The sequence below is a fragment of the Drosophila mojavensis genome, unplaced genomic scaffold, assembly GCF_018153725.1.
Source record: "Drosophila mojavensis isolate 15081-1352.22 unplaced genomic scaffold, ASM1815372v1 contig_231, whole genome shotgun sequence".
In the NCBI taxonomy this organism is placed as follows: Eukaryota; Metazoa; Arthropoda; class Insecta; order Diptera; family Drosophilidae; genus Drosophila; species Drosophila mojavensis.
Window position 1 is genome coordinate 9,308,859 of NW_025318772.1, and position 26,548 is coordinate 9,335,406.

Consider the following 26,548-nt stretch of genomic DNA (forward strand, 5'->3'; position numbering starts at 1 on the left):
CATTAGCGTGTGCCTCCCTCAACTTAGAATGGTGTGAACGATTTTGGGCTTTGATTGAAGAGGCGCGCTTTTGTTTAAGTACCTGTTTTGATTCAATGATCGTGGGTTTACCTATCAGAATGAATGTTTTTTAAAAATGTGGTACCTGATTAATTCCAATGGGCAAAATGGGATGTGTTTTTTTAACCCTTGCACTTGTGCATACATATGTAGGTCAATTTGACACCTTTTTAAAAAGATGAATACGTAAATAGGTCAAATTGATCATTTTTACAAAAATTTGGATTAATCAGGTACCACATTTTTAAAAAACATTCATTCTGATAGGTAAACCCACGATCATTGAATCAAAACAGGTACTTAAACAAAAGCGCGCCTCTTCAATCAAAGCCCAAAATCGTTCACACCATTCTAAGTTGAGGGAGGCACACGCTAATGTTCATCTCCCATGCATACATACAAACACATACACACACGCACATGTAAAGGCACACAGGCATACAAGTGCTTCTACAAGTTATATCCCAAAATTGTGAGCAGCGTCTCCCATGCGTACACACAATCAAATGTATATACATACATACATACATATGTATGTGAGCACTTCACAAGATCGACCAAATGCAAATGCTGGGATTTAAAATTGCTACAGGCAGCAAGAGCTTCGCACACAGGCATACAAATGCTCATAGTACATGTAGCATACTGTAAGTGTGTGTGTGCATGCTCGTCGCGAACACATTTTCATTATGCGCACCAACGCCTTCATACCCTTCCCACAAATAATAACGAAAACGCATGGCAAACGGTTTGAAAAGTTCGGTATACTCTTCACACATAAGGGTAGGCATGGGCTCTCGCTGCGAAGAAATTTCAATTTGTGAGCGCTGCTTGTGCTCACATGCATACATACATATACATATTTGAGAGAGCAGAGAGCATCGTGAGAGAGAGAGAGCAAGGGAAACATTCAGCGCAGAGGGATCCTTTGTTCAACAGTCGACCATCTCGGTCGAGCGCATGAAGTGAAATGATTGTGCTTTCGTATGTTTTCGTAGCTCGAACCCAAAAAGTGAAGAGCCGAGCAAATACGAAGTGTCTGGGAGATAACTCCCGAAAAAAAGTGTGCAAAACGCTTTACACTACTTGTCCGGTCTATGTGTTCTCTGGTTAGTGATAAAAATCATTTTTTAGTTCACTTTCGCATTTTACAGCACTGCAAAAATTTAAATGTTGAAAGCCGCCAATTGGCAATTTCGGTATCATTAAAAGTACAAAGTATATAAATACAAAAAATAGATTATAAATCTATTGTTATATATTTTATATGATGATTAACATTTGTTTAAGCTTACATTTAGACATAACATACAATTAACTTTTAGCAGTTTTAATCGATTGCCGTTTACCGATATATCGCGAAGAAATGCATCACTAACTGTGAGTCAGGCGGTTTAGCGTGCGGCAATTTTTCACTGAAATCAGTAGCAGTGCTTGAATAATTTTTATAAAATTTTTATTAAAAGTCGCACAACACAGACGAAACATGTCGACATTGGCAAGTCCCTTATCCATCGCAGGCACACGGCAGTCCGGCGCTTCTGTGCGCTCACAGAACGGTAAGAAATCGTGGTGTGCAGCAACAGCTGCAGTCATTGAAATAAAGTTGCCGGGGCAGAAGCACGTTGCCAATAAGACCCCCAGATGGTAGTGAAGAATATTCTCGAACGAGTTGTTAGCAATGTTATTTTATTTGAAATTCGTTAATTTTGAAAGAAATAAACAAAAATAAAGGAATATCAAACACTGTCTAGCTTAAAGTGAGGTTAGGACGTCCATTCATGATTCTAATATGACTCCTTTTCACAGTTATGGCTGCGCTGTCCATATCGAATATTGTCAAGAGCTCTCTGGGTCCAGTTGGCTTGGATAAAATGTTGGTCGATGATATTGGCGATGTTACAATTACCAATGATGGAGCAACTATTCTTCGTCTGCTCGAGGTGGAGCATCCAGCAGCAAAGTAAGTTAATTAAATCTTGGTTATTGGTTGGATCTAAACTGATCATTCATTCTATTTAAGGGTCCTGGTGGAGTTGGCTCAGTTGCAGGATGAGGAGGTTGGCGATGGCACCACATCCGTTGTTATATTGGCTGCTGAGTTGTTGAAGAACGCCGACGAACTGGTCAAGCAGAAAATTCATCCTACATCCATTATTTCGGGTTATCGCATTGCCTGCAAGGAAGCATGCAAATACATTTCAGAGCACCTGACTGCTCCAGTGGACGAGCTAACCCGCGACTCCCTGATCAATATCGCCAAGACTTCAATGAGCTCCAAGATTATCGGCGCCGACGCGGACTTCTTTTCCACCATGGTCGTAGATGCGGCTCAAGCTGTTAAGATCACCGATCCCAAGGGACAGGCAGCCTACTCAATCAAAGCCATCAACGTGCTGAAGGCGCATGGAAAGTCGGCTCGCGAATCTGTGCTGATACCCGGATACGCCTTGAACTGCACACTTGCTTCACAGCAAATGCCTAAAAAAATAGTTAACGCTAAAATTGCCTGCTTGGACTTCTCGCTGCAGAAGACCAAGATGAAGATGGGAGTCCAAGTATTGATCAATGATCCCGACAAGTTGGAAGCCATTCGCGCACGTGAGCTGGACATCACGAAGGAGCGCATCAACATGATTTTGAGTACCGGCGTCAATGTTGTCCTCTCCAGTGGCGGTGTCGATGATCTGTGCATGAAGTACTTCGTCGAGGCAGGTGCCATGGCGGTGCGTCGCGTTAAGAAGAGCGATCTGAAGATCATTGCTAAGGCAACTGGAGCTGCATTCCTTACCTCGCTGACCAACATGGACGGCGAAGAGAGCTTCGATGCCTCGATGGTGGGCGAAGCGGCTGAGGTGGCCCAGGAGCGCATCTGCGATGACGAACTCATTCTCATCAAGGGCACAAAAGCACGGTAATATAACTTAGGTACATAATCAGAGAAAGTTCATCTGAATTTCTTCTGAATTTGCAGTGCTGCTGCTTCCATAATCTTGCGTGGTCCCAACGACTTCTACTGTGATGAGATGGAGCGTTCCGTGCATGATGCTCTCTGCGTGGTGAAGCGTGTGCTGGAAAGCAAAAAAGTAGTTGCTGGTGGCGGCTGCGTGGAGGCGGCTTTGTCGATATACCTCGAGAACTTTGCTACATCGCTGTCATCGCGGGAGCAGCTGGCCATAGCCGAGTTTGCCAAATCGATGTTGGTCATTCCCAAGACTTTGTCTGTTAACGCAGCCAAGGATGCCACCGATTTGGTGGCCAAGCTGCGCTCCTACCACAACTCCAGCCAGACCAACTCCAAGCATGCCGACTTAAAGTGGACTGGCTTGGATCTGATTGAGGGTGTGGTGCGCGACAACAAGAAGGCAGGTGTGCTGGAGCCGGCCATGTCTAAGATCAAGTCCCTGAAGTTCGCCACAGAAGCAGCGATCACCATTTTGCGCATTGACGACATGATCAAGCTGAATCCCGAGGACAAGAGCGGCAAGAGCTACGGCGATGCCTGCGCCGCTGGCGAGCTGGACGGTTAGGCCGTTGCATGGTCACCTCTTCTATTTGTTTAGGCACTTAATATTATGGAACACTCACTGAAAACTTACACGCCTCCCATTACAATAATTGTAACAACAATTTAATTGTTCTTTCTTTGTGCTAACTGCGATTTGTATTAACCACGCATTCATTTCTAAGTTCTCCCCTCATTCACGTAAAATGCATAATAAATGAAACATCTGAATATGCTGCGGCGTATACGAAACTAAATTCTAAACTGAATGTTTATTAATTGAGTGTCGACTGCTGAGAGTTGTGAGAGACATAGAACGAGAGCGGGAGAGATCAACTTGAGAGAGTCTATTAATAGCGCCTGCATCTATTTTGTCTATAAATACAAAAAGAAAACAGAATGTGCTAAAGCAAAACGTATAGCCAGCGTGTGGAATAATTTTAATAAAATTTTAGAAAAATTTAACAAAAACGAAATGTCTGCAAGCAACAGCACGGAAGGTGATCTGAATAGTAATGAAACAGTGGCTGCATCTGCAGCTGCTGGACAGGATGAACCAGTGGAGCAAGCGGAGCAGGTAGCGGGGCAGCCAAAAAATGAGCTACTAGACATGGTATTCGTATTGGAGAGCGAGAAGCAGGCGCTGATCGAGGAGTCTCGCAAAAGAATCGGAGCACTGCGCAAAGATTTTGAGGTTAGTTTTGAAAGATCAGTATTTTAATTAAGATTCGATTTGAAGGGTAAATCACGTTTAGGATGCGCGCTGTGAGAATGAGCGTCTGCAGAAGCGGGTGGCCAATTTGGAACAGTCACTAAAGCAATCAGTGATGCTTGGTGGAACAGATGCACCGAAATCTCGACAGGAACAGGAGGAACTGCTGCTCAAAGCCAAGACATTGCTGTTCGAAAAGACCAAAGTGAACAAGCAGCAGGAGCAACAGATAGCCGTACTCAAGAATCAAGTGGAGTCCATTAAGGATGTGCTGCAAGTGACCAAAGATATGCTTCAGCTGAAGACCACAGAGTGCGAGCACACCCAGGCGCGCCTGGAGAAGAGTCAGCTGTGGATCAAGGCCGAGCAGGATAAGTGCGCACTCACCGAAAAGAAACTTGCGATATCGAAATCCGTTTACGATAAGCTACGCGCCGAATACGATACGCAATCTAAGATCTTTAAGGTGAGTTAAGGACCTCCTAGTAAACTATATACTGTAACTCGAATCGATCTCCGTAGGACTTGAAGTCAGCCTATGAACAAAAGTTGAAGGTGCTGACTGTCGCGTTAGCCGAAGCCAAAAAGTAGTTGAACAATTTAATAAACTACACATGATAATTAAATGCACAAATATTCTTTAGAAGTTCAATAATTTAATCAAATTTGTCCTGGCGCTCGTCTAGGCGCTCTGCTTGCCCTGCTGCTGTTGCTGTTGCTGCTGAATCATTTTTAGGGCTGCCGCCTGCTTCATTTCCAGCACACCGATCACAGAATTAAGGAAACGCGTCTTTTGCAAATGTATCTTCTCGATCTTTTCAATCTGTTCCTGAACATACTCGACGCGTCGCTTGAAGTAATCCTTGGAGCCTTGCAGATCCTGAAACAAAACTCATCAGCATACCATAAGAATTGCAACTGCAATTGGTAGTCACCTTTTCGATGTAGTAGCCGGTGCCGATATCTATGACGAAGTTGTTCAAGTCCTTTATGCGACCTGGCACATACATGCTGCTTGTTAGAGGAACGAGTATTTGACGGTTCTCCCAATCCGGCTGAAATGCTTCGAGGGCATCTTTAGAGCCGGCGTATTTAGCTTTGCAGCTGTGCAAAGTGGATAGCGAATCCTGTATGTTGGTCATTTCCTGAACATAAATGCAATTATTATTAACATGTGCAACTGCTGCGGCATTGCAACGCCCTCCCGTCTCTCTCATTCTTTCTCTCTGCTGAGCAACACCCACATGCGACTGGCACACACTCACCTGCTCGAACTCTTGCTTGATTTGCATTAATTGGTCCGGACTGAGATTGGTGAGATCAATCATCTCGGACTTTGCCGCAGCATTTGCACTTCCAGCCATAATTTGTGCTTAAACTTATAACTTAAAAATCGTAAACTTTATTATAATAGTCACACGCAAATCGTGCAGTGTTGTATTATAGCTTTTGGAATACCTTCGATAGCATGACTCACGAAACGGAACTAGTTCATCGATGACAAATATTACACATGCTATATTGTTGTTATTGTCGGATATATCATCAATGTCTGTCTAAATAAAATTGGTATTTATTGCAAGAAGTGTCAAGCGTTTCGTAGCTCTATTTTTTTTTTTTTTAATTCAGCTTAAACAAATTTTATTCCAGAAATAAAATTGTTTCGCTCTGTTGATTAACAGGGGACCTATGGTCATTTAACAGTGGATCTAAATACTCATTTAACATCAGAGACATAATGTAATGCGCTCGAATACTACCTCTTAGCAGAGGCTCCCCAGTGTTGGTAAGTGATGCTTCTCATTTAAAGTATTAACGACCTTTGTTTTATAATTGTATTTTATTTATTATATGCAATGTTATAATTTCTTGTGTTTTGTCAGTCATTCTGTATTTGTATGCAATTTTATACCGTTATTTCCATCTCATAAATTATAAAATCTAACATAAAACAAAGCCATTTCATTAACAATCACTGCCGCTACATGTACGTCTAAATACACGTTACGATTTGCTATATAATATAGCCGTTACACATTGTCCATATACATATTCTTTGTCGCTATATACTGGGTATATGTGTCTGTGTGTGTCTGAGAGTGTGTCTGTGTGTGTTAATTTCGTATATATATATATATATTTATATTAGATAACAATGATATTAAGCCTAAATAGATATAAGTTTAAGTTGTATTGATACATTGTTTTGCATTTCGTACGCATCTGTTTATCGGTTCCTATTTATCGATCATTCAACTATTACATGCTTTAACTAATTTACTGTTACTCATTAAACTAACTGTACTTGCTGTCCTGACCCACTTATCATTTATGGTTTTGCGTTTATCATACATAACATTATTGTTTAATTCAATTTGATAGTTGTATTGTTGCTGTTTGGGGTTTTCTTGTTTATATATTCTTTATATGTTTCTAAACAATTTATTTATGGCTTGTAGAATTTTCAATAGTTTTCTTTTGAATAATCGCAAGGCAAAAATTTTAAATGAAAATACAAAATAAAAACTGAAAACTTTTGTGTGTTTTACTTTAAATGCAGAGAGTTTTTCTTGTGCAGCATTAACATTGTGAATGTATGTATATATATATAAACAAATATATATATATATGTATATATAGAGAGAGAGAGAAATTTGTCGTTATTTAAGTGGGAATCGTAATTTGGTTATCAACAGCATTTTAAAAAGTTTCAATTCGAAGGGACGTAATACATAATAATAATAATCATAATAATTCATTTCATTTTTTTACATTATATATTTGTTTTTGTTTGTGTGTATATTTGTTATATAGATACATGCATACATACATATACATATATATAAATTGTAAAGTATATATATTTATGCATGTGTATGTGTATATATATATATGTATGTGTGCATTGCATAGTGTTTAAATTGTTCTAAGTGTAAGTTTTGTTTATATTTTTCCTAGATTTCCTAGTTTGTTTTCTTTTCTTCAAGTTTTCCGTAACTCAAAAAATATATCAAAAATTTGTTTGAAATGCGATATAGATATATATATAAGTAGTTAGGAGTCAAATGTACACATATCTGAAGCATATATATATATATATATATATATATATATATATACATATATATATATATATATATATATATACTTTTGATATTGTTGAATTCAAAGAGAGCGAGAGAAATGAATGAGAAATTGATTTACCTAAGCGGGTGTGTCTGTACGTATGTGTGTGTATATGTATATACCCCAATATAAATATATATATACAAGTACATATACCAAATATATGGTTCGGAGTATATTTATCAAAATAAAATTCTTATACAAATAGCAGCAGAAAGATAACAAAATGAAAAAGCTGTCTACAAAATGTGATTTAAATGAATTGTCGTCTAGGTGAATATGCATGTGTGCGTGTGTGTGTGTGTATATGTGTATGTATGTATGTATGTGTGTGTGTATGTCTTTATCTTATTGATAGTTGTTTTAGTTGCTGCTGATTGCGTATACGTCACGTAAGCCTCGAAAAATATGCACAAAGCGGCTCTAATACTGTAAAATTGTTGCTTGCTTCCATTATCATAACAGTTAACCGTTACCGTTACCGTTTCTCTAACCATTTTCGTTCTCGTTTCCGTTTCCGTTTCTTCATTTCATTCAGCTGTAAAGTAATTTTGCTCACAATTGGATAGCGTTTGTAAAGAAAGCTAGGTAGGTTCGCTTCAGTGTCGTGTGTCAAGTGTGTGTGTGTGTGTATTGGTGTTGGTGTCTTTTTAATTGATATGTCAGAGTTCATATTGCATAAGTGTTCTATGACAATATATAGTCTCAAATACATATACATATTCAAAGTATATAGTTTAGGGATATTTTTGGTTTTTGTTTTTTGGTTTAAACTTAAATTTAATTTCGGTTCTTCTATTTCAATTTGAATTTGAATTTGCATATTTGAATTTCAATTAAGCTTTGAACTAGAAAACTAGAAAAAAATGAATTTGAATTTGTCCTTCAATTACAAGCTGGGGGTTTCTTTCAACTTCAACTTCAATCTCAATTTAAATATTTAAACCAAATTTATATTTCAATTACAGACAATTTACAATTTTAAATATTTCATTTGATATTAAATTTCAATTATAATTGAAATTCAAATTACAAATTCAATTTCAATTTCCGTAATATGTATTGCTGCACGCTAAAGGAAAGGTAAAAATAGTTGCATTATAAAATTGATCGGTTGAAGCCAGTTTCAATCGAAAGAATCGAACATAAGCAGAGTTTTCTCCTCTTTAGCACTATTATTTGTATGATATCGTTTATAATATATATATGTGTATATATATATATACCTGTATATATGTATATACATATATGTATACCATATATATACATATATATAGTTAGATTACAGCACCACATTTTGTAACAAACAGAAACTGCTTATAGAACATTATATATATATATATGTATATATTATCATATATCATATATTGTATATTGGTTTCTTTATAATATTTAAATTACGTTTTACATAGATATTCGCTAACTTCATTTCATTTGCAGTTTTCATTTGTTTCAATGGGGCCAACATTGGATCGTTTTTTTTTTGTAGCGAAATATTTTACACAATTATTCGATTGGCTAGTGGCGTTATTAGTTATAACATAATGATATAATGCTAGTATACCTATATAGTATATATAGTATATATATAGTGTGATTCCTCCTCCATCTCCTTTCTTCTTCTTCTTTCCCTTTTTTTGTATTTTTCCTTTAGCAAGTCTTTAGTTTGAAGCTTTATAATTTCTTAGGCAATAATTTCTCATTTGCTGAATTTAATATTTCGTGTTAAATTTTGTTTTAAATAAGTTTTGCCCATTAAAACTTATGCATATGCAGCTAAAATATTATTATTTATAGATTTATATATATGTGTGTATGTGTGTGTCTGTGTGTGTGTGTGCATAAACATAATCAATCTATTGGCGTGGCTTCGCTTATTATCCGCTCTCCATCATTTTGTACCCTTCGCACGCCTTAAGGTTGTCAAATAAATACTCGTTCTTTAAGTATGCAATGGGGTGTATAGGTTTCTACAATCTGAATATGATATAAGGCATATGTAAGGGATGCCTAAACTTGATAAGCAGACAAGGGCTAGGGTATATAGCTATGCCTGCCCACAGGGCGTGGCACATAGAACACTCTATATATCGGCTACAGCTATCGATCTGCTTGATCTAGTCACATGCTCTCACAAAGGCAGGACAGTCGTTGATACCCGATTGCAAAATGTTTACATCGTTTGGGGAAATCGGATGTGAAATTGAATTTATTTGAACACACCTCGTCCATATATACATATATGACGTTTATACATGTATATATGCATGCATGTATGTATGTATATGTGTGAGGGGTATACTGAAGAGATCAACCTTTAGCTCGGCATTAAAGCTTTCTATGTGTGTGTGTGTGAGTGTGTCTTTGTATATTGCTAATTTGACGCTGGTTCTCCCTGGTGGCTTTGGGGCCTTACACATACCACTCCTTGACGTCCTTGGAGTCGCGCTTCTTGGCCTTGGGCTGCACGAGGCCCGCCATCTGGGGCCGTCCATCGCTGCCGTAGCCGAGGGAGCCACTGCCGCTGGACATCATGCCTCCGCCGCCGCCGCCGCTGCTGCTGTGTCCGTTCAGGTTGTGATGCTGCTGCTGCTGCTGGTGGTGCTGCTGCTGCTGGCTGTGATGCTGCCCGCCCGCTGCCTGGTGGTGCTGGCGCTGCTGATGGTAGGAGCCATTGGTGCTGTTGTTGCCCAGCAGCGCCGCATTCGGGTTGTGCGAGCCGTACGCGGCGGCCTTCTCGCTCTCCGTCTTGTAGCCGCGGTCGCCGTTCGACTTGAGCCAGAGCACGAGCAGGATGACGAGGATGACGGCTATCAGGATGCCCGCCACAATGCCAATGATCATGGCCGTGCGCTCCTCCTCAATCGAGTTGATGCGTCCGCCCTTGCCGCCCTTGGGTCGGTAGCTGCCGCTGTTCACGTTGCTGGTGTAGGTGTTGCCGCCATAGGGCCCGTACGGTGGTGGGTCTGGCTGTGGTGGCAATGGCGGTGGCAGCGGGGGCAGCTGGTGCTCGTCCGGCAGCTGCATACGCTCGTGATCTCGATGACTGCCGCCTCCTATCGGCACGTAGCTATCGGGCGTCGTCTCCCGTTCGGTGGCTGTCAGCTCCGGCAACTGGGTGGTGCTGGTGGTGCTGCTGGTCGTTGTCGTTGCTGACGTGGTGGTGGTGGTCGAGCTGGTGGTAGAGGTGCTGCTGCTGCTGCTAATGCGCTGAGTGGTGGTGCCCAAACTAGCGGTGCTGCTCGGCTGACTGCCTGAGGTGCTGCTGCCGCCGCCGCTGCCTGCACTGGATATGGTGGTTACATAGGTGGTGCTGCTGCCACCGCTGCTGCTGCTGCTACTGCTGCTGTGTTGCTGCTCGGTGGTTATATCGCTGCGTCCAGTGGTTGAAGCGGTCACCAGCTCGTTATTGGACTCTGCAAGTGGTTAGCAGCGGTTTTTAGTGTCTAATTTAGGAATACTCTGCGTATGTGTGTGCGCTGGGTGTGCTCTGGGTGTGTGCGTGTGTGGGTTGTGCCCGCCCCAATAAAGATTGAATTTAGTTTTAATTATTTATTGAACATAAATTTAAAGAGCGTCATAATTGATATTGAGAGATATGTTGCAGCAGCTGCGGCTGCTGCTGCTGCTGCTGTGCATCGAATTTCTGATATGTACAATTGGAATATAACTAAACGTACATTAGGTATTAGGTAAGCTTTACATTCGTATGTATGTATGTAATATGTAAGTTAACTATGCAAAAAATACATTAGATTCAATCACTGCCCTTTGCTCGTTTTCTCGCTCGCACGCGCATTCAGCTATGTATGCACCTTGTATGTTTGTGTGTATGTAAATACTTTCGTCGAATAACTCTCTCATTTGCTCCCACTCACATTTGCCTACATGTGTAAGTTAACCATCGCTCGCTCGCTCTCACGCTAGCTTCTATGTGTGTGTATGTAAATACTTTCGATGATCTCTCATTTGCTCCCATTCACATTTGTCTACATGTGTAAGTTGACTATGCAAAAATACTTTCGTTACTAGTTCTCTCTATGCGCTCGCACTCATCTATACATGTATATATATATATATTTGTAAGTATGTGTAAGATTAATATGCAAAAATACTTTCGTTAAATATCTTTCTCTTTCAATCTATTGCTTGTACTGACGATCACCTATAGAAGTATGTGTGTATATATATGTATGCTATGCATAAATACTATCGGTAAATATTCTCTTCTGCAGCATATACATATGTACATATATACACACACAAATATATATGAATCTTTTATTAATATAAATATACATTATTTAGCAGCACACACACTTTTGATATTTTATATGCGTGTGTGTATGTCTACTTTGATGCATTGGCAAAACTATTTTGAATGGAACTTAACTTACAGAATTGCTTTCGATACTAATTGGATATGCTCTAATTGGAGCTGTTAATGCATCGTTCAAAATTTTCTTAATTCTCTCATTTTCTTCCTTGAACCCGCCCAAACGCTTTTTAATGTGTTGTTTTAATAGGTTGTTGGATTAGTTGTAGTTGTTGTTGTTGTAGTTGTTCGATTTGTTGTTGCTGTTGTTGGTGGTATTGCTCAGTTACATATAATACATATGCACAATGCTAAATATATATATGTATGTATATATATTGATATATGTATATTCATACAAGTCGATAGACACTGTCTAAGTGCTTAGGAGCTTAGCCTATATGTGGTTTGCATTGCATTGCATTGTGTTGCGTTCTTTTTGCATTATTCAAAATTTACAAAGTATCCAAGGCGCAATCAGAGTCAGAAATATGAAGACCTGTTCACATTCTGAAAGAGACACATAAGGCGTACTCATTGTCAGTTCAAATTCATCATCAGCAATTGAGTGGATGAAGTGGAACGCTGAATCGAAACTGAAACTGAAACTGAGGCTGAGAGGATGACACGAGTTGAGTGAGAGTTGATTTGAAGAGTTTTGAGTCGTTTTTTTTTTGTTCGATGTTGCACCTGATCAATGTCTGTTGAGTGTGTAAATGTCTCTGTGTGTGTGTGGGAGTGTGTGTGTAGCAATGTTTTCAATTTAGCCTCTTTCCGGATAGATTCAAGTTCTCTTTTGAGTTGAGCCAGATCAATGTAAGTTGAGTGAGTGTCGCTGTTTGTACGAATGTACATGTGTATGTGTGTGTGTGTGTGTGAGTATGTAATCAAAGCGTTATCAAAAAGCGTAGCATAGTTCAAGGCGCGCAAAAACCCAGCGAACAAGATCGTTAACGAGAACAACTAAAATACAAAAGTTTACGTATATATGTATACATATATGTATAAATGTTCATATATGCATGTATGCATGTATATATGTACTAGGCATAAGGCAAAAAAGAACCCAGACTTGAAACATGAAACGGTCTACATACGAGTATATAGGTTTCTAAATATATATATTATATATTTTATATATACTTGAACAATACAGTTTTGGCTAGCTAATAATGTCACATTTGTGGCTTTGTGTGTGTGACTGTGTGCGTGCGTGTGTGTCTGTTTCTGTGTCTGTGTGATGCAAATGTCAATGACAAAATGACACCACACTGGCCAACAAAATGAAGGCAACAGGTTTAAGAAGAGACTCAGTCTTGCACTCACCTGCACCTTTTGCAGTGCTCGACGAAGTGAACTGCTCCGTAGTCTCGCCGTAGTCCCCGGATCCGTGCACACAATCCTCATCATCGCAGGCGCGCTCCGTGCCATTGTTGTTGTTCGTGTTGTTGCTGTTGCCCAGCGAGCTACCCTGCTGTGTGGTTGTTGTCTGTTTGGTGGGCGGCACATAGACGGGTGTGATCAGGTCATCCCCACTGCCCGACTCGAAGGGCGGCGTGCATTCATCCTCGTCGTCGCCGCGACACCCAGATCCGGCTCCGGAGAAGATCAGGTCGTCTATGGCGCCCGGATAGCCACTAGCCGGCGTCTGTCGAGTAGAGTTCAAAGTCTAATTTTACCTCAGTTGATCCACACACACATAATATGTATGTTTATTGTATGTTAGTGAATGTTAACTGAGCAGTAGATTACGAGTAGGTGCATTAATTTGTTTAAGTAGTTCATGTAAGCAGCGTACACTCAGAGGCAGATTCGAACTCGTTATGTAAATGTATTGATTGTAAATATCGATAACAACTGAGTTATTGTTGCATTTGAATTATTTTAAATTTTCATTTGGAGTCGTTTTCATGTTCTGCAATTTAGGAACAGCTTGATCGATTGTTACGTGAGTGAGCGATCGATAAGCAAATAAGGTGATTTCCCTAGAAGTATCGTTTTCAGCCGATGATCGCGTTTAACGAGTGTTGAAAAATGTCAAGATTATATTTGAATAAATGAATCACTTCACTTAGTATGGTTCATAAATCACTTCAAAGTAGTTCATTTCGAAGGTCCGTTAATTCAAACTTATTTATGCCGAAATTGGCAACATTTCTGTTTAATGAAACAAAACTCTTTCCTTTGTCTCCAAGTGTACAATTATATGTGTGTGCGTGTGTGTATATGCATCTATTTGTGTGTGTGTGTAATTATGTTTTTTTAGTGCTGGGTAAATGTATGTGTAGAGTCATGCAGCATTAGTGCGCAGTTACAGTGCAAACAAAAGGAGAGATATCTAACTGCATATGGAATATGTTATATATAGTATAAGTATGTGCTATATAATATATAGTATTTAGTATATATAATACATATATATCGCTATATATGCATGAATAACTGATAGCTCAGGTTAGTGGCAATTGCAGTGGATTAAATTTTTTTTAGCTGGTGCTGTTAACAATAAGCGTTACTTTAAGATTAATGTAGAACACGCTGACAGAAATAATGGGAAAATTAAAAGATTTATATATATATATATATATATGTATATATAATGTATATGAAATTAAGGTCAAATAATGACAAATAAGGCATTTACACTAGCTTAAACATTTAATTGGCTAATACTTTTAGTTTTTTAGTTTTAATCTTCAATGTTGAACCAAATTTTCCAAAGATCTAGCAAAGCAAAATCTTAATTTTGTAATATATATATATATTTGTATATATATACAGGATATATTGAAGTCTGGTTTAAATGTGGTTCACACACTGAATCAAAGCTGATTAATTTACAATATTTGGATTTAGTTTTTGGTTTGTTATTGATTACAAAAGTAAGAATTTGGAATAAGACTTTTGTTACGATGATGAGAAAAATACTTGAAAAACGTTGTAAAAGTTGAGAGGAGGAATTGAAATAAAATTTCAAATAAATTCCCTAACCTGCTGCATTCTCTGCAGATCATTTCTATCTAATACTCCAGTTACCAATTGAACATCTCCGCGAATCGTGATGTGAGGATCACGTTCGACAGCCAGGTCCAGGATGCGCAGCTTATTCACCGACAAACCGGCGATGACACCAGCAAAAGGACGCTCGATTCTCGTGCGGCCATTGCGACTAAATTTGCCGCCAACTTGAATGTTCGACATGGTGTTGAAGACCGTGGAATGATGGGCTGCCAAACAGATGTTAGAGATCATAGTTAAGTGAACTTCGACTGGCTACCGTTTCGAGCTCACCCTGCGGCGTCAGAGTCTGCACGTTGTAGTCGTCCAGCTGGAGGGTGGCGTTGCCGCCCTTGCGCGAGAAGCGCACCACGTGGTAAGCATTGTCGTTCACCTTGGTGCCGATCTCGCCCAGCGGCAAGTCCACGCTGCCAATGTTGTAGACCATGAAGATATTGCCCTCAACTATCTCCAGCTCCATGTAGTCCTGAGTCGTGGCACTTTCCACACGCAGCAGTACGGCATCCGACTTGGTTGTTATGAAACCCAATGCGATGTTGTCCTCCTCGGTGTCGGCTTGCGCGCTCTCCGGATAGGTGTACTGCACCATGCCCTTGTTGCTGCCAAACTCATAGGCGATGGACTCTGCAGCGTGGAGGGGAATAACATATATGAGTTTAGTCTATACGGAAACCAATAGCTACTCACCATCATAGCAGGTGGGGCCCGTGTAGGAGGTCATATCGCATTCGCAGGCGTAGGTGTTCCACTGCTGGACACAGAGTCCTCGGTTCGCACACGCATTTTGACTGCACTTGGTGGGTCCCTCACAGCCGCTGACCACCAGGGAGCTGGGCACCACAGCGTCGCTGGTCAGCGAGGGCGACGAATCGCCTAGATCCAATGACGCTAAGCAGCCCTCGAAGCCAGACCGCGAGGATATCGAGCCCGGCAGCTTGGAGTACATATCCTTGAATACTCCTCCAACGTATAAGATCCCAGCCAGCTCGAGATGCATATTGTTTCCAGTCAATGTGATGATCTCGAACGAGTCATCCACGGTCAAGGTGTGGGTCTTCGGACCAGGTCGTCGTATGCTGACCTGATGCCAGCGATTGTCATTCATGTGAATCCGAGACTTATCGCGCATCGTGATCGGCCCGTCGCCCAGATCGAAGGTGTAGTGTATATGCCCATTGACCAGCTCCACGGCCACGAAATCGTTGCGTCGCCCCCCATTGAAGATCAGCAAGCCATTCGGCTCGACGGTCTTGAAGCGGAAGTCTACCGAGATACTGGTATAGGCCTTCAGCATGGCCAGGCCCACATAGGAGTGCTTCGATCTGAAGGTGGCTGCATGATAGGGCTGACCGGCCGGCGAGTTCACAAATCGAGCTGTCAACTTGAAGGTGGCACTGGGCAGAGCTGATAGCTCGGGTCCCAGGGACTTTACTATATCCAGGTATCTGAGTAGAGCAAAGAGTTTTGTTAGGATCTGAGAACATTCCTCTAGATAGATCGCTTCGATTTACCGCTGTCCATTGAATATGAAGCCCTGCATTTGGCCAACAAAGTTGGGCATGGTCGAGGTCATCTGTATCTCCTCCTCGGCATGGAATAGTCCACCCAGATGAATTGAGCGTATCTCCATGGTGCTATGTCTACCCAATATGGTCTCAGCTGCGTTTGGAAGAATACAGCAGAGATTGATAAACCTCAGGGGTTCTCGGATATTATGGGGGCAGATAGGGACTTGCTCTAATAGTTTAGTTTTTAGACTAGGCAAAGTACCGTTAACATTTTGTTGATATAGGCATACATATGTATAGGATGTATATATGTATATAAATATATATATAAGTATATATATATATATATATATATATATATATATATATATATATATATATATATATGTACATATATATATTCGTATACGAGATAAGGATATATATATTGGTTAATTGAGTATAGTAGTTGTAGTAGTATTAGTTAATTGTTGTTGGTGACAAACGAATGTTACAATAAGCACATACGGCATATGTATTCAAATATAGTAGAGTTAGTAGGATAGAGAGTAGTTATATAGAGGCATATAGTTGAGCATGTATATGCATATATATATATATAGGTTATATATATTCATATATTGATGTATGCATTTAGTAGACATAGAGCTAAAGTTGATCCAAAAAATCATATCAAGCAGTTAAGTTAAGTTTTAGTTGTAGTTGGTGTCACTTGACAGTGGGCTAAACAATAGTCGATGCAGCTTTTTTGGGTACATACTAAGAGAAAAGTGCAGTTACGATAGTTATATCATATACTATATGTATGTATATATAGAGTCTATACATATAGTAAGTGAGCGAATGTGTTGGAGTCTATGTGTGTGTAGATATTCTGATAGAAAAAGAAACGTTTATTCTTGCTGCTCGACTTGAACTAGCAAACACAAGTCGGGTGCAACCGACTGACTAATACTCGTTCACGATTGTATTCAATTTGAAATATATAAAGAGTTGATATGTAATACTTTAAGATTACTTTTCGTAGTATATAAAGCTATAAGATGATTATGGTAGCTATGCGTCCCCAAGAGGGCTTACATTAGCATATACATATGTAGGTATATTTGTAACATCAATAATGGCTAAGACGGAAACCAATATACTCTTTGTTCAAATCGTGAATGGGTATTGAAAATAAAGAAGAAGCTATATCGTTAGGTGTAGTTAGATAGAGTAGGTAGTTGATTAGGGTGCGCTTGCTGATATATATAGATACATATATATCTACACACATACATACATACATACGTATACGCATATACATATATATATTTACACATGTGTATCGATCAGCATCTGGTTTTTGGTGTATGAGATACATTTTTGATTACGTATAGGATTACGATTACGATAACTTTACGTAGCGGTGACATTTGATTTGTTAGAGGTGCAAGTTGCTCATTAAGAATAATCAAAGTTTACGTAAAACATAAAGTTTTTTTATATGTATTATTTTACCTACACTTTGAACCCAAGAAACAAAACATTAAAAAATCGAAAATAATAATAAGAAAATAATAATTTTGCTCCATTTTTTCGAACGACATTTAAACTAAACATCGATTAATACTCAAATCTTGTATATTTAGTATAAATTGTTGATGTTGTTGATGGCAGTATGTGTGTGTGTGTGTGTGAGTGTCCCTGTGTGCGTGTGTGCATGTTTCCTATATGTCGATTACATTTAGCTAATAATGGTGCATTTATTGCCTCAATGATGTCTGCAAATGATATTTCATATCTGAAGCATGCAAATGACTTTAAAAGAGAGTAAGAGAAGAAGAGAGCGCGAGAGTCGATGAGTGTGAAATCTAATAAGAGCTTTAGGGATGGGTTACAAGTTGTGCAGTTGTTGCTGCTCAATCACATACATACATACATGTTAAGCTGCACTTATGCAGCCAAAAAGAGTAACAGAATATGAGAGAGAGTAAGGAAGAGCGAGAGACAGATCTGTAGCTAGCGGCATGTACAGCAAGTCATGCGATTTGTAGTTGGCAATTTTTTGTCCTTTTGCCTTAGTACTTTCCTTTATACTATATTTTTTCGGGTGCGCACATGCAAACGCTTCACGCGTGCGTGTGTGTGTGTTTGTGCAAAACTATCCGTTGAAAGTGCGTGTGCTCGCGTGTGTGTGTGTGCGCTTAACAGCAAATCTTTGCATGCGCGTGTGTGTGCATAACAACAAATCTTTGCGTGAGTGTGTGTGCGAACGGCCTATGGCCAAGTGCCATACACAGCGAGAAACTAATTTGTACGTTTGGACACGTTGGTTGGTTAGTTAGTTGTTGCTATTGCTATTGCAGTTGCTATGGTTGTTGTTATTGTTATTGTTGTTGTTAACGAGTACATATTTTAGTTAGTTTACTTAACACAAAGCTAATTACATATTAAATGGTGCAAAATTACAGCCCTGGGTGCTTCCAAGCATTGTTTTGCCTCCTCGTCTCAATAAGTCGCAAATCGCGTGCGTTTCAGTTTCCATTTGCCCATTTCCCTTCAACACTTATTTTTCATGTGTCTTGCTTTATTTGTTGGTTTTGCTTTGGTTGTTGTTTTGGTTTGGCGTCACGCTTGCGACTTTTATCGAGCGATTTAGCAAAAAAATGCTTCACCGAGTTTCTTGCGTGTCGATTTTTTTGCTCTCTCGCCTAAAAGAATTGAAATTATTTTTCATTTTTGTTTTCATTTTCTATTTTTCTGTTTGCATTTTGAAATAGAAAAGGTCATTTAGATCACAGATTGTGATTATAACGTTGCTGTCGCTGTTGCTGTTGTTATGCTTGTACATGTATATATATATTAAAGATATATATATGAAGAAACACGCGCCTCAAATTTAAAAAAAATTAGAACATTCTGTTCACATACCACACTTTCACTGGTTTTAGTTTTTTTTTAGCTTATGCTTAGTATTGCCTGTAAGTACAAATCTTGATATTTACATCAAAATAAAAAAGTGAAAGAAATAAACAAATAGATTGAAAAAAATAAAATAAAAATTATAAGTTGTAATAGTTTTACAATGTTTGATGTTGGGCACAATAAAAATAAATAAAAGAGAGAAGGCTCAACATCAAGAAAATATAAGATTGATTATTTTTCACTTGAACATCTATAAGTACTCAGTATATGATATGATTATTATTATTTTCAAGGACATAACAATTTACAAGACAATCATCAAGTTTCCATATTGCATATATATTTATAACATTCAATGCGAGTTCAGCAGCTTTCACTGCAACTCTAACTGTAACTGTACACCTGAACATTATATTTTATTTACTTTTCGATTTATACACAATACACATACATACATATAGAATGCTTATATGTATGCACATATATAAAGATATATAGCTTTTTAACTGTCGCTGTTTAAGTTGGATTTTGGATTTTGAGTTCATTTTGGTAAATCAAACAAAATACTTAGATGGCAGAGAGTAGTAGTAGTAGTAGAGGGGAAATCGCAAATGAAAACACAACATCAAGATGTTTTGAAAAAGTCTCAAAAACAAACTAACGAGAGTCGAACAAAATTATTATTTTTAATGAATGATGAGAAATGGCAAAGGTTTTTTAAGTATGTATTTTTAAAGTATTTTTTTGCGAAACTTTTTTTTTTCAACAAATTCAAATTCGAATTGAAATTGAAATCAGAATACGGCAACGTAAATGTGGTGAGAAGTTACGTTAAGTTAATGTTAAACGTTACGTAATACGTGAAAGAGGCGTACATATGTATGTATTGGTGTAACGGTGAATTGTGATACGTATACGTGTTATGATCAAATATCGACTATTGTATGTACTATGTAAGTATGTATGGAGAAACTGTTAGTGTGTGTGTGTGTGAGTGTGTGTGTGGTTCTTATGATGAACAACAAATAATTAATGAATGGAAAAGCAAACGTCTGTATATATGATATATGTGTATGTATATCATTTAAGATTCTCTTAACCGTATTGGTATGTGTGTTATATATTCTTGGCTGTGTGTCTGTGTGTGTGTGTGTGTGTTGTTAAACCAAAAATTAACTCTCAAAGCAAAAATTGAAAGTTTTAGAATAAAATGAAAGTAAAACCCGCTGCTAACTGTTTTGTTTTATTATTATTATTTGTTAACTGGATGCTAGCACCTGCACACACCTTTACGCAAAAGGGTAACAAGAAGGAGAGGCCGGGACAGGTACAGTGTATAACTGTTAGAACGGGTTCATTGTTTGTATATATACATATATATAACTAACTGCAGTAATGCACAGATTCTGATTCGGGCTGCTCTGATTTAGGCACTTCAATGCGAAACTAATCAAGTTGGGCTCTTAGGGGGACTCGAGATTTTTGGGAGTAGCCTTCCAAAAAAAATGAAAAAAACGACACGGCACGACACGTAGTAGGGCGTTAGATGGTGCTGTTGATACATACATAACATACCCCTGACGGGGGGAGCCCCGTCGACTTGTAAGCGCAGATTCGAGGCTCTGCGCGAGAATCGAATCGTGTGCCAATTGTTGTCATTGAGCACCGATTGGCCAGCGAGCAAGTTCTATGGGGTATACAGAGGCGGATAAGTTGGATTAGTTGATTACATGAAAGTAAGTAAGGCATTTCCGCTTTCTATAATCTCTACCTTCTCTCGATCGCTGAGCCGCACGCTGGCGCGTATACGACCTGCCACGAGTGCAATCTCCAGGCGATCCGGTGAATTCGACTCGGCGCTCGTCAGGAGAAGCAGACCCGCCGGACGGGATGTCTTGAAGCGTATGACCAGCTCCTCTGTCTGGGTCTTGGTGCCCTGGCCATTGGCCAGCCAAATGGTCATGTGCTGGCTGCCGTTGAAGGCCAGCGTAGCCAGCTCCCTGCCGCACGTGGGTCCGCCGTACAGCGTGGCTGAGCAGTCGCAGATGGGCCGGTTCCAGCCCTCCAAACAGGTGCCGCCATTCAGGCAGGGATTGCCGCCGCACACGTTGCCCTGCACATGGCACGAGGGCTTCACCGAGGCTGTCGAGCGCATTTCGTGTGTTAGTCAAGTATTCAAGCTAACTATTGTAATATATGCTAATTGTCACGACACACTCACCTGAATCTTGGACGCGTGCAAAGGCTGCTATATCGATCGCCTTCCCACTGAGCACCAGGTCACGCAAGCAGCCAACAAATCCTTGTCGCAGCGTTGCCGTCCAAATGGCCGCCGGCCAGGCAACGTTGTTGTAAGCCGGGCCAACGCCGCCCACATACATGTGGCCGTCCAGCTCGAGTATGGTGCCATCGCCTGGTGTACGGAAATCATTCCACACACCATCCACACTCACCTTGGCATCACGACCGTTGCGCCTCAAGATAAGATCATGCCAGTCGCCATCGTCGACGCGACGCCTCGAGGCGCGCACCTTGGAGGCGCCCGAGCCCAGATCCAGGTGTATATAGATGTGACCATTCAGCAGTTCTATGGCAATCAAAACGGGCTGCAAAGCGAAGCAAAGCAGGTGATACATCAAATCAGGAAACTCATCTGAAGATCTTGGACTTACGTTCTTAGCGCGTGGCTGCTTGGAGCCGGTAGCCAGAATGATGATGCCATTGGGTTCTTTGGTGCGGAATTTGAAGCTGATTGAACTCTGCTTGCCCGTCTCCCAAGGTGGTAGAACCTAAATATAAGATGAGATAAGATAAGATTAATATATTGAATAGCTCTTCTCTCTTCCGTGCACTTACTAAATGGGATTCGCGTGTTGTAAAGGTAACCGGATCTTGTGGATCGCCACTTGGACACTGATACTCCACGTTGCCCGCGACTTGAATCAACTTGGAGCCGGTCTTGGCCAGATCGATCAGATTCAGATTCAACGTATCCGCCGAGAACTCCACCTTGCGCAGACAACCCACAAAGTTGTTGTGAACCCGGGCGCCCAACAAAGCTCGCGGATTGACGGCGCCGCCGACATAAACACGCGAAGAGGAGAGCATTGTGAACTTGCCAGCGATGTGAGAGTGATCCGTGTACACGTCATCCACAACAGTGACGAGCTGTGAAAGATGTGCTCATTAGATATTTGCTGAGTAGAGCACTCTCTGGTAGTACTCACTCGACAGAAGCTGGTTATGGACGAGATTTCCTGAATGCGACGATGGACGGTGACCTTGTGCCACTGATGATCATCGAAGCGCACCTTGGCTGGTTTGATGTGCATCTCCTGCTTCCCGTTGGCCAGACCCATAGTCAGCGAAACGCCGCCGTCGCGCAGCGCCAGATTCAGGTAGTCAGTGCCATGTCCCGTATAGAAGAGTAGTCCGTTCGGTTGGCGGGTGCGAAAGTAGAACGAAATCGCATCCTGGGCACTGACTATGGGCTCAGCGCCTGTCTGGCCCAAGTCGTACGAGAGGAACTGTGTACCGCGGAACGTTGCCTCCGATGGCGCCTTCTCCTTCTCACAGTACTGGCCATCGTATTCCAGATTGCGACACTCGCATATCGGGCCAGAGTCAGTTGATATACATATGCCTCCATGTTGGCAGGGATCGTTGCGCTCGCACGCATCCGTCGTATTCCCTCGAACGCCCTAAGAAATTAGATTAGTATGCTACTTAAGAGGTCGTTCCAAGATAGAAAAGTTAGCTTTAGAGGTTTTGTAATATGAGATTTACTTATCAAGGAGATTTTTTACATATCTACATAGTCTACAGATCCAGTTATTTCCGTTTAGATATTCATCCGTCTGCTCGTCGTTCCCCAGGATTAGTTTTCTATTGTCCGTCTTTCTTTCCGGTTGTCTATCTATGTGTGTCTCCCTGCCTGTCCGTAGGTTGTCCGTTTGTCTGTCTGTTCGTCGGTTCCTCCATCTGTCTTCTAACTTTCTGTCATCCTTTTTATGCCTGTCTTCTCTGTCCAGTCGCCAGTCTGTCTAATACCCTACTGTCTAATAACCTAAAAACCTACTTTGACGGACTTGTATGGGATGAGTTCTGAACTCTCGATTATATGCTAAGATTCAAAGTCGTACTTCTGTTGGTCACACTCAAAGTGTTAAACTCTAAGTCACTTACCCTCAATCCTCTCTCGCGGGTAGGCATCTCGCCATGGTCACAGGGTGCATCGCCGCACTTGATGTCGCGCGGCTGCTTCATCTCCTGCCTTCGGGTGGTGCCACCGGGCTGATCCGCATAGACGAGATTTCGAATGGCGCCTCGGAAACGTGGCTCGAAGATGACGCTGGGCAGAGCGAGCAAGGCGAGCTTACTACTATACCAATTGGGCATGCCGCCCACGTAGACATCCGAGTTGCTTGCGAATTTGCCGAACTGGAACTCCTTGCCCTTGGTGGTACGCTGCTGGGAGACCCCGTCCACAATGAGCGAGGTCTGGTCGTCATTGCGCAGCACTTGAACCTTGTGCCAGTGTCCGTCATGCAGCTCGCGTCCCACTGTTATGATCTGCGCTCCCCCGCCCAGGTTGTAGCGCAGTCGGAGTGCACCCTCGACAAGCTTCAGCTCGAAGAAGTCATAGGTGCCGCCATCATCTGTATAAAGGACGAGGCCATTCGGCTGCTCTGTCTTGAACTCCAGCTCCAAAGTGCCATTCAGGCCAGTATACCATTTGCGAAAGGTGTAAAACGAATTCTGCGAGCCGTCCAGCTGAAAGCCAGCGCTAATCGTTATGAAGCTGGTCACGAGGCTAACCAGGAGCGCCGTCACGATCAGCACTCGGTATGAGCGACGATGTTCGACCATTACAAGCGGCCGTTGGCAAGGACGAGGCTGAGCACCTGGCTGTGGACGTGGACTGAGCTGCGAGTGCCGTTCATCCAGTTCTCTTCGACGTCGACGCGCCTTGTTAAACAGCAAGTCGGAGGTGGCAGAGCAGGCCTTAATGGGCGCGGGTAGCAATCGCGTGCTACTATTATTACTATTGTTGTTAGTATTATTATTATTATTATTATTTTCTTGTAGCGACAGTAGCTCCTCAGCGGCGTCCATTTTGCGGGCGTAATCAATGCTGTGGTCTGTCATTGTCTCAAGTGCATAGTCTGTGTGAGGATGATGTTGGTGTGTGTATGTATATATATTTAAGCTTTGATATGTTGCACTTGGCGCGCGCTCATTCACACACACGCACACACTCACACACTGTAGCACTAACACTAACACACTAACACACTAGCACACTTACACACAGAGTTGCGCGCGTAAAACGTAAATGTCGCCTTGCTCTGCGCTGCGCTGCGCGTATACACGTTGTATTCCAGTCCTTGAGAGTCAGCTTTCCTGTTTCTGCTTCTGTTTCTGTTTCTGCTTCTGTTTCTGCTTTGTGTTTGTCCTTGTATTGGTGTGTACTATTACTATGGGAGGCCGAAACGCATTGGAATTTTATCCGCGCTTCGAACTTTCATTGAACTTTTTCCAGTTGCAAAGAGCGACAGATAGAGAGAGTGAGCGAGAGAGAGAGAGGGAGAGAGTGAAAAGCTCGTCGCGCGCAATGTTGGCTGCGGCTGTTACTCAACTGTTACTGAACTGTTACCGTCACTTAGAATTCACTTGAATTGATGTTTTTTACTCTTTGATTGTGTTGTTCTTTGAGTGTTGAGCATTTTGTACACTTTATTTGCATATGGGTTAATAAATTACTAACAAGCGTGCACATTTCTCTATTATTTCGACAGTTTATTCGTGTTCGAGTGCCGTTAGCAGCAGCAGCAGCAGCAGCCTAATTTGTGGCTAGGCGTAGGGGTGGAAAAAGCTCGCCGGACACCCCCTCCACCCGTTTTAACAGCTATGGCGCCCACAAGCGCCTCAACGTACATGTACATACTAAAAATCGGAAAATTTTCACTATACGTAGGCGAAAATTTCGCTATGCTTGGGAGCACTATGAACGATTTCAACAATTATTTTATATCAATCAGTGCTTATCTGATTATATTTTCACTATTGATTTTGGCTTTGAACTGATTTGTGGTTCAAACACTTCATTTGCTTACACAACGGTCCAGCACACACTCGCTCACATTTTATTTCTTCCCACAGTTTTCAACAATTTAAATTTCACTTTGGGAATACTGATTTAGAATTAATGATAAGGAATCTGGACTCTTTTTCCCGAAACGGGATTACAAAAATTATATGTCGAATTTTCCGCCCAATTCAGCTTCCCGCTGCTTCAGGTTTTAATATCGATCTGCGCTGCATTCACGACAAGACTGAACTGCAATTTCAAACTCAATTCCTTCACAGCGTTTCCAATGGATAAGAAAAGCTCCGACTGCGAATTTACTGCTTGCCAGCTGACGGCATAGGAAACATTTCGTATACGCTACATCCGTGCTGTAATGCACACAAATTACATTTAATATTCTTGAATACTATTTTCTTTATATTATAATGCAAATGCTCACTAATTTAAGGACTAAAACAGTTGCCTTAACTTAGCAACAATCAACTTTTGGCTGCACTTCCATTCGCCCCGAGCAGTAGACTACGAATTAGCCTTGTCTGTTGTGTGTAGGGCATCAGAATGACAAAAATTAAAAGCTCGCTTGCTTGGACGAACCGTGCATATGCGTACTACTAACATACATATATGCGCGCACACACACTCATACAAACGCGCACACATACATACACTCACACATGCGTAATGAGCGCAGAACACGCAGGTTCATAACCTGCACCACTCGAAGCGTATTAGAAGGGACAGAATATACACATGCATATATTTATATACATATATCTGTATATACATAGATATGCACATACATATATACTGATACAGGGACGTCTAGGACGACCCGTGTAAATGCCTTGACATTTATTACACACTTCACAACTTCGACAGTTCGGCGTCAAATTCGATTTGCATTTGCAGCTGTGCATAACTTAATGTGTATGTGCATCTGCTTGTGTGCCTATGTGCGTGTGTGTGTGAGTTTGTAGGATATTTTCGACCGCACTCGTTAGTGTAAATGGGTACTGTTAGGTTAAGCGCATATAATATGCAATTTCACACGACTCTTGCAAGGCCGCCGCAGTTCCTTGGTACATATGTGTGTGCGTGTGTGCTCGCGCATGTAAGAATATGCATCATTATTAACGTCACTCTATACACAAATCACGCACTAACCATTACGCATTATTACGCAGGATATTTACAGAATTTAATTATAAGATTTTTTCCATTTAGTGAGCAATATTAAGCTGAGTCTCGCACATGAAAACGCGCTGCCCGTTTTGACTGCAGCAACGTGATGCAGCGACTGTTGAGG

The 26,548-nt window shown here is 41.0% G+C and overlaps 4 protein-coding genes across 11 annotated transcripts; 2 read left to right on the forward strand and 2 right to left on the reverse strand.

Moving 5' to 3' along the window:
• The first annotated feature begins 1,428 nt into the window (after positions 1 to 1,428).
• LOC6575419 (T-complex protein 1 subunit alpha) lies at positions 1,429 to 3,822 on the forward strand. Its single transcript, XM_002001392.4, has 4 exons — positions 1,429 to 1,619; positions 1,870 to 2,023; positions 2,084 to 2,974; positions 3,035 to 3,822. Exons 1-4 carry the CDS (start codon positions 1,547 to 1,549, stop codon positions 3,588 to 3,590), a joined length of 1,674 nt encoding a protein of 557 aa, XP_002001428.1. The 5' UTR covers positions 1,429 to 1,546; the 3' UTR covers positions 3,591 to 3,822.
• A 116-nt stretch (positions 3,823 to 3,938) lies between these two features.
• On the forward strand, positions 3,939 to 4,920 carry LOC6575420 (kinesin-like protein KIF21A). The gene is made up of 3 exons (XM_002001393.4): positions 3,939 to 4,259; positions 4,321 to 4,743; positions 4,800 to 4,920. The coding sequence occupies exons 1-3, from the start codon at positions 4,041 to 4,043 to the stop codon at positions 4,866 to 4,868; spliced, it is 711 nt and encodes a 236-aa protein (XP_002001429.1). The 5' UTR covers positions 3,939 to 4,040; the 3' UTR covers positions 4,869 to 4,920.
• Positions 4,841 to 5,739, reverse strand: LOC6575421 (probable prefoldin subunit 5). The gene is made up of 3 exons (XM_002001394.4): positions 5,543 to 5,739; positions 5,213 to 5,422; positions 4,841 to 5,157 (listed from the first exon to the last, which is right to left on the reverse strand). Exons 1-3 carry the CDS (start codon positions 5,639 to 5,641, stop codon positions 4,960 to 4,962), a joined length of 507 nt encoding a protein of 168 aa, XP_002001430.1. The 5' UTR covers positions 5,642 to 5,739; the 3' UTR covers positions 4,841 to 4,959.
• A 3,462-nt stretch (positions 5,740 to 9,201) lies between these two features.
• LOC6575422 (neurexin-1) lies at positions 9,202 to 26,431 on the reverse strand. Of its 8 annotated transcripts, none has more exons than XM_002001395.4 (14): positions 26,407 to 26,431; positions 23,337 to 24,316; positions 22,379 to 22,852; positions 22,008 to 22,319; positions 21,824 to 21,940; positions 21,373 to 21,757; positions 20,923 to 21,293; positions 20,727 to 20,838; positions 16,248 to 16,395; positions 15,424 to 16,181; positions 15,010 to 15,360; positions 14,710 to 14,945; positions 13,045 to 13,366; positions 9,202 to 10,819 (listed from the first exon to the last, which is right to left on the reverse strand). In XM_002001395.4, the coding sequence occupies exons 1-14, from the start codon at positions 26,414 to 26,416 to the stop codon at positions 9,816 to 9,818; spliced, it is 5,580 nt and encodes a 1,859-aa protein (XP_002001431.3). In that variant the 5' UTR covers positions 26,417 to 26,431; the 3' UTR covers positions 9,202 to 9,815. The 8 variants fall into 8 exon arrangements, with proteins under 8 accessions (XP_002001431.3, XP_032586372.1, XP_015023469.2 ...); XM_032730481.2 differs by having other exon boundaries at positions 13,045 to 13,387; XM_015167983.3 differs by having other exon boundaries at positions 14,755 to 14,945; positions 20,718 to 20,838.
• Positions 26,432 to 26,548: the final 117 nt, after the last annotated feature.

Excerpts from the sequence above, each read along its gene's own strand:
- LOC6575422 (XM_015167981.3), bottom strand. Across the intron at positions 21,294-21,372 it reads TGCACGCGTCCAAGATTCAG|CCTCGGTGAAGCCCTCGTGC; the intron begins GTGAGTGTGTCG and ends TGCGCTCGACAG. Across the intron at positions 14,946-15,009 it reads GCAGACTCTGACGCCGCAGG|CCCATCATTCCACGGTCTTC; the intron begins GTGAGCTCGAAA and ends TCTGTTTGGCAG.
- LOC6575419 (XM_002001392.4), top strand. The coding sequence starts at position 1,547 with ATGTCGACATTGGCAAGTCCCTTATCCATCGCAGGCACACGGCAGTCC. Across the intron at positions 1,620-1,869 it reads TTCTGTGCGCTCACAGAACG|TTATGGCTGCGCTGTCCATA; the intron begins GTAAGAAATCGT and ends TCCTTTTCACAG. Across the intron at positions 2,024-2,083 it reads GTGGAGCATCCAGCAGCAAA|GGTCCTGGTGGAGTTGGCTC; the intron begins GTAAGTTAATTA and ends ATTCTATTTAAG.
- LOC6575421 (XM_002001394.4), bottom strand. The coding sequence starts at position 5,641 with ATGGCTGGAAGTGCAAATGCTGCGGCAAAGTCCGAGATGATTGATCTC. Across the intron at positions 5,423-5,542 it reads TCAAGCAAGAGTTCGAGCAG|GAAATGACCAACATACAGGA; the intron begins GTGAGTGTGTGC and ends ATTTATGTTCAG. Across the intron at positions 5,158-5,212 it reads CCGGCTACTACATCGAAAAG|GATCTGCAAGGCTCCAAGGA; the intron begins GTGACTACCAAT and ends GTTTTGTTTCAG.
- LOC6575420 (XM_002001393.4), top strand. The coding sequence starts at position 4,041 with ATGTCTGCAAGCAACAGCACGGAAGGTGATCTGAATAGTAATGAAACA. Across the intron at positions 4,260-4,320 it reads CACTGCGCAAAGATTTTGAG|GATGCGCGCTGTGAGAATGA; the intron begins GTTAGTTTTGAA and ends AATCACGTTTAG. Across the intron at positions 4,744-4,799 it reads CGCAATCTAAGATCTTTAAG|GACTTGAAGTCAGCCTATGA; the intron begins GTGAGTTAAGGA and ends CGATCTCCGTAG.